The sequence below is a fragment of the Curcuma longa genome, chromosome 21 (assembly GCF_044706935.1).
Source record: "Curcuma longa cultivar G26 ecotype Majalengka, Jawa Barat chromosome 21, ITB_CL_G26_1.1, whole genome shotgun sequence".
Lineage (NCBI taxonomy): Eukaryota > Viridiplantae > Streptophyta > Magnoliopsida > Zingiberales > Zingiberaceae > Curcuma > Curcuma longa.
This window is the reverse complement of record NC_133881.1, coordinates 952,513-966,094: the sequence shown is the minus strand read 5'-3', so window position 1 is coordinate 966,094 and position 13,582 is coordinate 952,513. Positions and strand designations below refer to the sequence as shown.

Below are 13,582 nucleotides of genomic sequence, written 5' to 3'. Positions count from 1 at the left end.
AATAAGTTTATTATGTGTTTTTAATTGTATTAGTAGTTTATAATAGCTTTGGTTGTGTTATTACTCGAATATAATAACTTTGAAAAACAGAAGCAACTTTTGCTAATTCCTAGATAAGCATACAAAATCAGTTGGCGATTCTATGTATAACACGAGCTCTGGCTAGCATTGATATGCTGCTCTGATCTAAAACTCATAAACAAGGTCATTCTCTTAACATTGTAGTTTAATAACCTTGGCCGATACAATGTCGGAAAATTATTTTTCGAGGGTACGAACTGAATAAGTGAATCTCTTTGCTACTTTAGGTATTCTACCACTCCGTGAGAGATCTCCTCCAGAAAAGAAACAAACCCCATGAGGCTGGAGAAACCATTTCCATTGATATTTTGCTCTTCGATGAGATACCTCTCGAATGCTGAGGCATCATCCTGCCCCCCACGTATAAATGTAAGTTTTGGTGTGATGCACCTTTTCTGCTTCAATTTGTTGATGGTTGTTCTCAGAAGACCTAGAACAAGAAACATTTCAGGCACTTTCTGTGGCCACTAACACCACGAAATGACAGAAACTGAGCTTCCAGTATCATGCAACAAAGTGCAAAGGGGCAGCAGATAACTTACAATCATGTGGAGGAGGAAATGGAATTGAAAGATCCGCTGAGGGTGTGTAGTACACAATTAAATTAGTGAAGGCATCCAAGAGAAAGATTGGACTTCCACTTGTGAGGAGAGCGGCACGGCTTAACGAATGGCGAGGATATGCTTGTTTGTCTGGTGTGGTGTAGGAAGCAAGCAGTGGATATACAGCTAGCTGAAGGGAAGCTGGCTCTAGTGCACTGCAGGAAACAATTGAATCACAGTAAGAAACATGAGTGAACTAATGGCAGGCAAGTGGGCAAGATACACCAAACTAGATTTTTAAAGATACTAGCATTTATCTCACAGTTTTTTTTTAAAAAAAAAACATTACGTAGATTGATTTTTAGACCTTCGAATAAGCATGTTTTAGGATTTCAATGGTATTTTACCTCACATAGCAGAGTGCAGTTGACAAAGATAAATAGCACTCAATAAGACCAGATAAAAAATAGAAAAATCAAAATAAGAATATTTGGAGCTTTTATGGGTGAAAATATCATAATGCATCATATTTTAAAATATTAAACATCAAATGATTTCCATTTAGAAAGCTACTCAATAATGTCTTTGGTCGTTATGGTTAGTTTTAAACTGCAACTTCAAGAGATTTACCATGAAAAGCAAACCACGGGCATTGAGAAGTTTGGCATTTGTCAGGTGTTTGAATGCAAAATTTAACCACTGTATGTGCAAAAGTGTCATTTTGGGCCAATTAAAAAACTTACCTAAAAAGGCATTGCAAGTATATCCGATAATCTGGGTGAATGCCTTCCTCATGTAAGCCTAGAAGAGGGTTCCTCAACAAGGCGAAGATTAGCCTAGGCATGGACTGCAACTGTGGACATTGTGAGAAAGCAACATCAACACGTGAAGTTGCATTCACAGTGCCGCTTTGTACAAGTCCATGTGCATCATTGTATTGAGCAGTAAGAATGACCAGCCAATCATGGAGCAACAACCTGCCTTCTGTGACCCCTTCCTTTAAGGAAGCTAAAATTACCTGAAAGACAGTGAATGTGGAAGAACTATGATATTACAGCATGTTTTTTTTTTCAAATATATATACAGAAATAGATATCAATTACAGGTAAACAATGAAGCTATATTTCATGTATTAAGGAAAACAATTGACAGAAAATAGGACCAAGCTGAACTGGCTTGACAAGGAACCACCACCAAATTCAATCCAATGCAATCCTTAAAAGCAGTTTGAGCAGGGCTAATTGAACTGACTTATTTTTATAATAAATATTTGCAAAGTTTAAACTCAGATTTGTTACACCAAGAACTGAATGTTGGACAAACTTAAACATAAGGAACTTTAGCTTCTATTTGGATAAAAAACAGAGATGCCAAATAGCAATCACACAATCTTGCATGAAAGTGCAGAGGTAGCAAAATCAAACTTGTGAGAAAATTTGTCATCATTATTCTCCTCCAACAATGTGAAGAGACTGGGAAAATCTCAATTGACATGTAGAACTAAATGCTTTGACAGGAAGTTTCATAAGCAAATGTACTTGTCACAAATATTACCTTGTGAACAAGGATGGACAGTGTAGCTTCTGGATCAACAGAGTCATAAAGTTCATTTATGTTGGAAGCAAAACTATATTGCAACGTCCTTATCCGTAGTCGTCTCTTGACACAAAATTTTGAGCTATATATAAACACAAATGATTAAATTACTCAAGCATAGCGACGGAGATAAGTAAGAAACAACAGCCTATGATTACACAATATTAGAATAGAGAACATAAAACACACTCCACTATTCCAATGAGCAACTAAAATGCTCCAAGAAAATTATGGTCCTCCAAAATTATCCATTGTACTTAATAGACAAAATAAATATATACTGGATCATATTGAACATTAAAATTTTTGAACAAATAATAAAGGGATTAAAAGAGATGTTTTACATGGAATACAAGTGAGATAGTTGAAATGGAGGAGAGCGTTAAGTGTTCTTTGTGATCGTAAAATACCTCTAAAATTTAAAGAGAAATTCTACAAAATAAGAGTTAGATCTTCTAAATTATATGGAACTAAATGTTAGACTACGATTCGAGCATACAAGCAGAAGATGTGCGGACATACGAGGATGAATATTATAAGAAATGAGAACATTAAAAAGAAAGTCGATATTGCACCTATAACCTATTGAGAGAAAATTCCGAGAGACATATTTAAGATATATGTACTTAGATAACCAATAAATGTTCCAATCAGGCAATGTGAAACTATAATAAATATACACATTAAACGAGGAAGAATTAAGACCAAAAGAGACTTAGTCGGTAATGATAAAATAGGATAAAATTTATTTAAATATAGATGATGATACAGTAGAAATAGAGCCCAATGATGTAAAAAAATTCATATAGTCGATCCCACCTAATAGGATAAGATTTGGTTGTTATTGGTGGTGGTATTGTTGTAATAGACATATGTATTCCAAGTCTCTGACAATTTAGTATGTATTACATAGAGAAATTAGGAACGCTACTTATGGAAAATGACTTGACCATCACATTTTAAGCAATAAAATAGATGTCCAACTCCTGAATTGTGTACATCTCAAGAATCTAAATTTAATATAATAAAAGATGCATACACACATACCTGCTAATAGAATTCAACTCAGACGTGCCAGTATCCTCACGAGGAACAATGATACTATATTGAAATGCGAGTTGGAGAACTGGAGGTTCTGTATTCCTGCAAAGTAGCACTCATAGTATTACTTTATGCTAACCACTTGAGATACTCAATTCTTAGTAGATAACTGACACAATCATAGATGTAAAACTTTTTTACAATAAAATTTTGTGAAGATTTTCATTCTAATTTTCTCAATAGCAACACTAGAAACTATGACCCCAATTTCATGTTATGGTTATTCAAAAACACATCCAACTTGTCCTAATTCTTCTGTTCATTTTTTTCCCATTTCAACCTAAATCACCAAGTTGTGAGATAAACAATGTTTCACCAAATGCACTTCTCATATTAAGCTCTGTGAAATTTAAAGAACCGAGCTCTGTAGAACTGGAAGGAAACCTATATCCATAGGAGAAGATGTAAGCCATATGAAGTAGGTAACTGCCTAAATTATTTATATTCATTGAACTATATTTAGCAAGATTTCTTGTCTCCCTTTTCTTCTAGTTCCTTCAACTTATCTAACTTGGATCTATGGTATCTTTCAATATATCCACATCAGCTAACCAATTTATCATAATTTTAATGGCCTTATTTTTTCTCAAATACGAACTCTCCATATCCACCTCAACCCTTAACTCAACTCTGTTATGCAACATTTAATTTTACAGCATAATTACAAGATATCTAGATAGGCTTATTGAACCAATGATAACATGCCTTCTACAAAGAATACTTTACCTGAAGAACCCACTGGAATTTTCAAACTCAAAGTCATATGCATATGTGGCAAAAGAATCACAGCAGATGATATGTTGAACATTTTCATATTGTGGATCTGGAAAAAAATGTCCATACTGCAAGAAATAAAAATAATAAGGAAAAGTTTAGAAGACAATAATGAAACATCAACAAGAAGCACATGTAAAATTAAGTTACATACAGAGTATCCAAGTTTGAAGTCAGAAGATGTCCGCAATCTTAATATACAACCAAATGCATAAGGGCGACTCAACATCCGATACCTGTTGAAGTATTAAGGTTAAGAGTCAACAAATCTTGCCCAAGGAGAGACACAAATTGGTCAGAGAATTTATTTTTAAAACTAACAGTAATCCATATACTCAGTTGGATAGTTTGATATTTATCTCTAAACTCACATGTCTTGTGGAAGAGTGGAATCATCCATGTTAGAATAAAGAAATAATGAGCCACCACTTTCAATACTAAGATACTTGAGAGAAGCCAAATCTGTGTATTCATCAGTGATAGCAAAAATGTCCACACAAACACCTGCTTGAACAGCAACAGCAGCCTGTGATAAGGGTCAGCATTTACATTTCAAAAATTCATTATGAAGAAGTTGTTCATCTAGATTACATTACCAGATCTTTGTAGAATGATGTCTGCTCAGGAAGCAAAGCAAGGTCAGCATCTTCCCTCTTGCTAGCATACTGTTCCCCATAACGTCTTGTATCTAACTCTCCAGCACCATAGTCAGGAGGACCAGACATGAATGCAAATACCCTAGCTATTAGAAAGATAAACATAGCAAAACATAACAGATAAGATACAGCTGCTAACAAAGAGAAATATAGAAGAAAATGTTTTCCATAGAAAGAAATTAATTCAGCAGAAAATAGGAAAAATTAAGATAACTCAGAATTCTTCTACAGTTATACATACCCAGCGCAAATGTACTCCCATATTCTGAACTCAGGTAATCAATGAGAGCTGTCATGGCTACCCCAAACCCACGGCCACCTAGCAACACACCATCATTCCCTTGCCCTGCAGCAGTTGTTCTCTCCCATGAAGTTGTAGGGTTTAGTGTCTCAAGAGCTGCAGCAATTCGATCTTTGTACATTTCTACCTACTTACATAAAAAAGAAGCATCGGATTATGGGATGCATAAACCAAGCCAGCAAATGAGTTATTGTCAAAAGGTTACCATACAGGAGCTAGAAATGAAAGCAGTGGCATGACATCTTTGAGATCAACAGGCAGTCTATCCTCCGAATCAGGAGGAATAAAAATGTTTTTAACGACTGCTATTGGACCTTGAACATCATATAGACCAATCTTGTGGCTGAATGTAACCAGGCCAAATAATGATCCTGGTACCAAAGCTGTAAAAACAAGGAGTAAAAGAAAAAGGAGATCATGTCAGAACAGACAAGATGCAGCAAAGTACTAAGAAATTTCCTTATTTCCAAGGAACCATTACCTTCAAGAGCGGCTAGGAGAGCACTTTTGACAAGTTCTAGAAACTCTTCAGAAGCTTCAATGAAATTCAGGAGTATCAAAGGAGAAACATTCTTAGAGCATGGGCTCAAAAGTACCCAAGAAATACCAATAAAAGCTTAATGAAAGGAAAATAATTGGATGAACAAATGAATGACATCACTAAATCACTAATCATTGTTCCAATCTTAGAAGCCCTGGACAGATGCACACAGAGAAAAGTCCTACTAGAGCAAAATTACCTCCAAAAAAAAAGATGAAATAGTTGCAGGAAGCAACCAATAAGCCAACTGCAAGATGGAAATTTAATTATGAGTTCACAGATAGGCAACAACTATGAAGAATTTTGATGCTTGGATCATCTACATTCTCCATATCTGTGTCAGATATTGACACTCGGACACCAACACTCCAAGTTGACATTTAATATTTTTATTGATCATGTGTAAAAAAACTTAGGATTAGTCATGTCAAACATTTGGATCCACACTCATGCCGGATATTATACTCAAGTCCAAGTAACATAGATGAAGAGTGATATGTAAAATTCACCATGAAGTTAGAAATGCTAGACATTTCTCTTTCGAGTTGATACATAAATATAGCACAACGTTTAGAGTTTCTCAAATTTAGCAGTCTTTAAAAATTATCAAATCTAGCACAGCGTTAGTGTTTCATATTAAAAAATAGCATCCATCCAGAGTCTATCCCATTGTTATTAAAGGGATGGTGTGGTGTCTACCCGACAAGGTGCCAGCTTGGATAAGTTGCACAATAATCATTCACTGTGCATTTTAAGGGCTGCATTATGCTAGATCTGTCAACCCATTACCATTTTAAATTACAACTGATAGTGCCCTTTTAATCATGCCCTAGCCTTTTCACCTTTTTATTATGATTCTCCATTGCACCCTGATTTGGTGGATCATGGTAGAGATCCTGACTGGTGTGCCAGCCCATTCATCGTGCATTTTCCTCAATCGTTGGACAGCAGCTAATGGCCTAAGTTTTTCCATCTATCCACCTTCTACTATCCTAGTAAATACAAATACACCCGCACTCACCTTGAAACAAATTACTTATATTTTACTATAAAAAATGTTGGTCATCTTTAAATATTTCCGTTTTATTTTGAAATAACAATTTTCACATAATAGTAACCAGTTTCACATCATCTTACTAGGAATCGTTATGCATCCATTAAATTGTTGAGCAGGATAGAATGCATTCCGTCCCAACACCAGTAGTCACTGGGTTGATTTTCTTAGCACACTCAGGATGCTCACCCTTGGCAATCAAGCTCAGAGGTATAGTCTGGGGCTTAACCATCCCTTGGATGCTCACACTTGAACATTAGACCAAGGTGCAAGTTGAAACTCTAATTCCATGTCGTAGTAGGTGTGAAGCATATATCCTTCTAGAATGACTGGCAACTTCACATCGACGGGCAGAGAGCATCCATAACAATGATTTCTCATCTGTGTTATATTAATCTATTTTACCCTTTGTTTATCCGATACTAATGCACGATTGACCACCTCTAATTCTACTAGTCACATCTAGCCATAGAATACCTAAATTGCACTAGAGAGCGCATACGCAACATCAAAATAAGCGGACTAGTGAATTAAAAATATAAGAAACCTAGAAGAAGCGAAAAGAACAAGAAATAATACAGAAACAGAAGGTGCAAATTCTAGATCTTACAAGATAAGTCCACCGCTGCGACATAGACAGGTCGAGCCTGCATCTCCCCGTCACCGGATCCCTCCACTGCAAGTAAAACCCATTACTCGATCAGATCGGTCCCATAAACCTCAACGGCATCACGAAGTCGACGAAGAGATCACCTGGGAGGTCGAGGTCGATGAAGGAAGACGACAGCTCGGGGCAATCCTGGGGTCGGGCGTAACGGTCGAGGGTGGCAGAGTCGAGGCCGACGAAAGATCCGCAGAGGGCGCAGGTCCAGCCCCATCGCTCGATCTCGCAGTGGGTGCTGAGGTAGCCCCAGCAGTTGTCGCAACGGGGAAGCAGGTGGCCGCCGGATCCGTAGAGAGGGGTGGCGCCCCGCTCGTCGAAGGGGGCGAAGGGCGTGACAGTGACGCCCCAGGGGAGGCCGGAGGCTTCGAGGGTGTTGGCATCCAACGGGAAGCGAGATACGGTCGCCCGCACCGCCATGGCCGCCGCCGATGCGATGGAAATTGACTAAATTTTTCACCAGTCTCTAAGCGCGATCAATTGAAGTGCCAAATAAACCCCACATTAATATATATATATATTCAATTTTTCAAATTAACCAATTGAAGTTTCTACTAATCATTAAATTGAGAAACATACTCCTCCACAATAATGTTTTAGGATTGTCCTCATAGAAGTGCTCTCAGGACGTAGTTAAATTAGTTGTGATGAAATGAAATTATTAAAGTTGATAAAGATCGAATCTTGATGAAACTCGATAATATCTTTCTCCATCGTGGTTACATATAATTTTTCAATTTACCTTTTCATGAATGATCGTAGGACTAATCGGATTTCATCTTTTGCTGAAGTGAAATAGGATTGTCCTTATAGTATAATGCATTGTAATTGAGAATCGATCCATAAATATCTAATTAATTATAAAAAGTGTATCATAGTTGAGAATCGATCCATAAATATCTAATTAACTACGAAAGTATCTTATCATTGTACTATAACCCAAGATAATAGATAAATCTCACACGTGATACACTAACGAGCTTGGATAAGAAACATAATTTGGATTTAACCTTTCAAATCTCTTTATAATCTCTTGCACTCTGCTTATGTGAACTTAAGAAAAAAATTACTGTAATAAAAGATGAAATCCGTCATCTTAGCAATTTCATACAATCAATCTCACGACCATCTATGAGAAGGTAAATTAAAAAATTATAATTGATCACTATACAGGAGGGCATTGTTTCGATTTCACTAAGAAAATTGATCTAACTCAAAAGATTTCAACTATTGAACATTAGCATTGAATCAAGGTCAAATCTATAAAAGTCTTGAGTCTCCTCAACCAACGTTGGACAACTTATTAGAAGATTAGGTCGATATATAGACGTCTTGAGTTACCTTAGCCAACTTAGAATTAGGTTGACTATCAAAAACTAGGTTTGTCTAACCTACACAATGAAAGTTGGCTATACACATTATCTTTGAATAAAATATAATTTCTCAAATTAAGAGGAGCTGAATGAAAAACTAACAAATTCGGGGCTAATTAAACGAAACGCTCCGAATCACGTTCAAATTTTGACACGTGACATCATCTGATGCTGCAAGCTGAACCGCTTCACTGCCAAACTCGAGCACGTCACGCCATCGCCTCCAACATTCGTTGTATTGAGCTGATCCCTCGTCAGTTACGATGAATGCCACGTCACGACAAAGAGAATTCATGGTGGAATTGGACGGTTTCCGTTTCCAATTTGGGTTGTAAAAGATCCGCCTCGGTCTTTCTGATTCAAGCCAAATCGACGACGATCCCTATTCGGCGTTCACGACCTTCGCCTGCTTTCTGCAACCTTCCATCGATCTTATCTGCGCCTCTCTTCCAGCTGCTTCGTTTCTCAGCCAAAATCCATGGCGGAATACGGGGGACTGAAGCCGGATAGCTACGCGCCCTCGGCGCCTCCGATGCCGGACTCGTTTTCCGCCACCCTCCCTTCATCGGGGGAACGCGGCCACCCTACACTACCGCCATCCTACAGCTACCCCTACCCTTCCTCCTCCGCTTCTCCCTGGGACAGCGGCGCTGGCGGTGGCTACTTCCCACCAGGCACTCCCCCCGAGGTCATACGGAGCTTCCAGGCCGTCGATCGCGACAGGAGTGGCTTCATTGACGAATCGGAACTCCAGGCGGCGCTCTCAAGTTCGTACCATAGATTTAGCATACGAACGGTCCGGTGGCTTATGTTTCTCTTCAAGAATCCCAGCAACACTACCAAGATGGGTTAGATCCTCTTCAGTTTTTCTTACAATTCATCTTATGAGACTGGAAAGATTTTGGCTATATTCGTTTGTTTGATTTGAGATTATGTGCATGGTATTCCCAAAGGTTTTGGAGTATTTACAAACTAGATTGAGATTTTTTTTTTTTTTTTTTGCTTTCTAATTTTCAATTCACAAACCTCCATTGTTTCCGTGCAGGGCCTATTGAATTTGCTTCTCTTTGGGCTTGTCTCGGGCAATGGCAGGTACTTCTTTTGGATTTTTTTTTTTATTTATTTATTGCCCCTGTCACCTTGCAATAGTCATACAGCAAAGGAAATTTTGAGAGTGGATTTTTGTGGTTTAGATTGTGTTCCTTTATCATGATAATTTAGATTTCATTTTAATTTAGAGGTAATTAAACAACCGATAAACTTTGCAGATTGCAGTTGCAGAAGTGAGAAGCTTATGATCACTTGCTGCTTTGTTATTTTTTTGCACTTAAACGTTGAAAGTTGTACTAGCTAGGAAATATTATAAAAATATTTTGTATGCATTACAATGCTCCTTAAGAAACATATTCTTTGTTTTTCCACTGGGCATATTGATTCTGGTTTCTGTTAAAGATGAACAAGAGGAAACAAATTTCGTTGATTTGGTATCTAGAATGATTCATCAGGTTGAATATCTGACATTAGGAGTGATTAGAACGAAAGTGGCTGAAAATGAGTCTGGTCAATAGCAAGTTATAGCGTGCTTCCATTAACTACTAAGTCAAAGGTTGATTACCTGGGGTTTTAACTCATGGATGGGTTGCTTTTAGGTGCAGAAATCTCCTTTAGTTATTTATTTGAAGATTTATCACAAAAAATGCTGATCTCGAATAAGTTCTTGATTAAACTTAAGTTGTTTTGTGTGTGGCCAAACTGTTTGCCTTCTATAATAAGATGCAAAGCAAGTGATCAAGTAGACATTAACCACCTCTAATCCTATGACTATCATGCTAGGTGTTATGACATTTTTTTTTGCACATTTCTACTAACACCTAGATTAAATTATTGAACACACTAGAATCCAAAAGAATATGCTAATAATATGTAATTGTCTTTTAGGCTATCTTCTACATGTTTGATAGAGATCGTAGTGGCAAAATAAACTCCATTGAATTAAGGGATGCTCTAATTAGCCTTGGATATGCAGTTCCACCTTCTGTCATTCAGCTTCTGGTATCCAATTACGCAGAAGCAAGTGTCAGGGGTGAGCTTAACTTCGACAACTTTGTAGAGTGAGTATTTCAGGTTCCACTGTAATTTTTCCACAAAAGTTTCGGTGACTTTTCATCTAATCCATGGAAATCATCTTCTCATTTACAGGTGTGGAATGATTGTGAAGGTATGTAACCAGTTTTGATTGGAATTTTTTGTTGCTTTGGGAACTTGTCAGAAAACATTATCAACCTTTGTCTCTTGGCTTCCACATTCTATGTAGGTCTAGAATCTCTTACACCACATAGACTCGCTCATAAACTGCCATTTTTTCTTGTTCTGTCATACAGGCTAGAGATTAATAATGGGAAAAGATCGCTTACCTGATTTTTTGGAATATTATTGTTTTTTTTTAAACCACACTGTTAAGTTACTGGACCACAAGGCACACATAGACTGACTTTGTGAGGATCAAACCTCCGATCTAGGGGAGCACCGGTGTCCATGCTATAGATGCACACTTACTATGACACAACCAAATCAAACTTTCAAAGTTTCTGTGCCATGTTTGAGTAACTTGTCGATCCTTGTATTCCCTCCCTGTAATCGGAAGACAGGTATTCAATTAATTATTAGCACTAATTTCCCATTTTGAGCATCAGCTGAGAACAGGTTTCAGCTCCAATAGAATGAAGATGCCCATTTGTTTTGCATTTCTCGTCTGTGCTCTGTCAATAGCCTCTTCATATGTATTTTAACCCTTTTTGCATTCGCTTGTCTGACATGCTTTTATACACATTTTAGCCTCCAACAAGTAAAGATTTTGTTCCTCGAAACAAATTTCAGGGATTAACCGAAAAGTTCAAGTCGAAAGACCCTCGATACACAGGATCTGCAACTTTTTCCTATGAAGATTTTATGTCAATGGTAATTCCATTTATTGTCCCATAAATTATTTTTAGGGTATGCTAAATTCGTGGTCTGCATGTGGGGGCACAACGACAGATTGTATCTTGGTGTAGGGTCTCTATATTCTTTATGACTTGCGGATGTGTGTGGATGTATGTTTTGAGGGATGTACTTGGATAAATTGTGATCGTTTGAGGTATGTATCTTACGGGTTGTGTACATCTCTGGTCACTTGGATGATTTTGTATTGGCTTTCTATTATATTGTTTGATAGTGTTTTGACTTCACCGGGTACTTGGTCTGGAGATTATAATCTTCTAGCCCGAGACTCGTATAATAAATGGCGAGGTCGATACCTCTGCGATGATCGCCATTGACATCACGACCCTGCAGTTCGAAGAAAAGAAAGGGAGGAGGCAGTTAGCACAGGGCACAGTCGTCGCTCTCGCCCGCTATAGTGATGAGATCAGATACTGCCGCTCGTCCATATTTATTTGGGTAAAAATTATAATGTTTTTTTTTTCAAATTATGACGTCTCATTTTAATTTTTTATCAAAAAAAATCCTATTTCATTGTTCAGCTCTTCTAATACTATTCAATGATATTATCTTTCAATGATTTATCTTTCATTTAATTTTTAAATTAATCAAACATATTATTCCTGCTTGAGATCGTCTCTAAATAGATCATCGGACGCCGGGCATGTATGTTGACGGATCAAAGTAGTATCCCAACTAAGAGAGGGAGGCCACCGGAGTCTTGAAGTACCGCCGCACATCGAGCTACAAAGAGAAAGAAAGAGAGTGAGAATGGAAGTTAAGGGTGCTCATGTTCAGTCGCTCCGACACTCGAATCAGATCGTAGCCAGAGAAGGAGAGAGAAGCACAGAAAAATAAAAAAGAAAGAATGTTTTTGGTCCTCTGTGCATACCTACACTCTCGAGAGGTGGGGTTGTTATGTAGAATTATCAAAAAGAAAATGTTATATCTTAGTTAAGGAGAATGTCCCATCAAGGGAGATCCTATCAGAGGAGATGTTCCATTGGTGGAGATCCTATCAGAGTAGATTTCCCGTCATAGGGAAAGAGAACATCTCATCATCGTCATCGTAACGAAAGATCTTATCGCCCATGTATGATACGGCATTACACTGCAACTCATCATGCCGCATTAAAGGGGGTACATGAGCTACCCCATAATAGTGTGTCATTGCACATGTCTTTCTAGCGGCCTGACAAGCTGAACGAGGGAGTGAAGAGAGCAAGGTCAGTCGAGCGTTGAATAGGTCACTCAATAGGTGGAGGGTCGGCAGTAAAGAGAGCTCGGGTCAAAACTGTCCAAGACGAGACTCGAGATCAGGATGCGACCCGATACGGCCAAGAGGAGATACAATTAGACGGTTTGAACTCAGAATTCGGAGTCGAACATTGAGTTCCGAGCTGACTTGGTCATCGAGTCGAGTGTTGGGTTTTCACAGAGTTTAACGTGCTATCTTCATTTGGACCAAGTCAAATCTTACTTTCTTGACTCAGATATATCAATCCTTTAACACATATTATAACAGTTATAAAATCATAAATATTATAACGTGAATAGAAAAGATAGAAATTCACCCTATAATATTTACGATTTTATAACTTCTATAATATATCATATCATTTCAAAATTTAGATAAAAATAATAATATTAAATAGTACATAATTGAATAATTATATATAATCAAAATTAAAATACAACGTCCTATGATTTGACAAAAAAACAAAGAGTATATTCTGACGTTTGTCCTAATTTTTTGTTATGCACATTAAGCCGCTGAAGCAGGGAGGGTGGGCTCGACTTGGTGCAGTGAATGTACGTCAGCGTCGTCGACACGTACGTGGCACGCGTCTACACAGACGCTGCCATCTGCACGTGCACTCGGGCCCTCTGCCTCCTCAGCTGCATAGGGTTTTCGATAATTGG

At 37.7% G+C, this 13,582-nt stretch overlaps 2 protein-coding genes across 2 annotated transcripts; one reads left to right on the top strand and one right to left on the bottom strand.

The window, feature by feature from the left end:
* Nucleotides 1–74: 74 nt before the first annotated feature.
* Nucleotides 75–7,768, bottom strand: LOC141814635 (protein transport protein SEC23 D-like). The gene is made up of 14 exons (XM_074702573.1): nucleotides 7,400–7,768; nucleotides 7,257–7,322; nucleotides 5,533–5,586; nucleotides 5,262–5,434; nucleotides 4,992–5,178; nucleotides 4,691–4,836; nucleotides 4,466–4,620; nucleotides 4,249–4,330; nucleotides 4,047–4,162; nucleotides 3,267–3,362; nucleotides 2,178–2,301; nucleotides 1,367–1,641; nucleotides 624–838; nucleotides 75–511 (listed from the first exon to the last, which is right to left on the bottom strand). Exons 1-14 carry the CDS (start codon nucleotides 7,725–7,727, stop codon nucleotides 300–302), a joined length of 2,229 nt encoding a protein of 742 aa, XP_074558674.1. The 5' UTR covers nucleotides 7,728–7,768; the 3' UTR covers nucleotides 75–299.
* Nucleotides 7,769–9,082: 1,314 nt separating this feature from the next.
* LOC141814853 (putative calcium-binding protein CML48) lies at nucleotides 9,083–11,907 on the top strand. The gene is made up of 5 exons (XM_074702803.1): nucleotides 9,083–9,528; nucleotides 9,726–9,772; nucleotides 10,619–10,791; nucleotides 10,880–10,898; nucleotides 11,558–11,907. The coding sequence occupies exons 1-5, from the start codon at nucleotides 9,159–9,161 to the stop codon at nucleotides 11,660–11,662; spliced, it is 714 nt and encodes a 237-aa protein (XP_074558904.1). The 5' UTR covers nucleotides 9,083–9,158; the 3' UTR covers nucleotides 11,663–11,907.
* Nucleotides 11,908–13,582: the final 1,675 nt, after the last annotated feature.

What these genes read in the sequence shown, in the direction of transcription:
- LOC141814635 (XM_074702573.1), bottom strand. Translation starts at nt 7,727, where the DNA reads ATGGCGGTGCGGGCGACCGTATCTCGCTTCCCGTTGGATGCCAACACC. An exon ending in TCTCCTAGCCGCTCTTGAAG is followed by an intron (nt 5,435 to 5,532) that starts GTAATGGTTCCT and finishes TTGTTTTTACAG; the next exon opens with CTTTGGTACCAGGATCATTA. An exon ending in TACTTGCAATGCCTTTTTAG is followed by an intron (nt 839 to 1,366) that starts GTAAGTTTTTTA and finishes TGTTTCCTGCAG; the next exon opens with TGCACTAGAGCCAGCTTCCC.
- LOC141814853 (XM_074702803.1), top strand. Translation starts at nt 9,159, where the DNA reads ATGGCGGAATACGGGGGACTGAAGCCGGATAGCTACGCGCCCTCGGCG. An exon ending in CAGCAACACTACCAAGATGG is followed by an intron (nt 9,529 to 9,725) that starts GTTAGATCCTCT and finishes GTTTCCGTGCAG; the next exon opens with GGCCTATTGAATTTGCTTCT. An exon ending in CTTGTCTCGGGCAATGGCAG is followed by an intron (nt 9,773 to 10,618) that starts GTACTTCTTTTG and finishes ATTGTCTTTTAG; the next exon opens with GCTATCTTCTACATGTTTGA.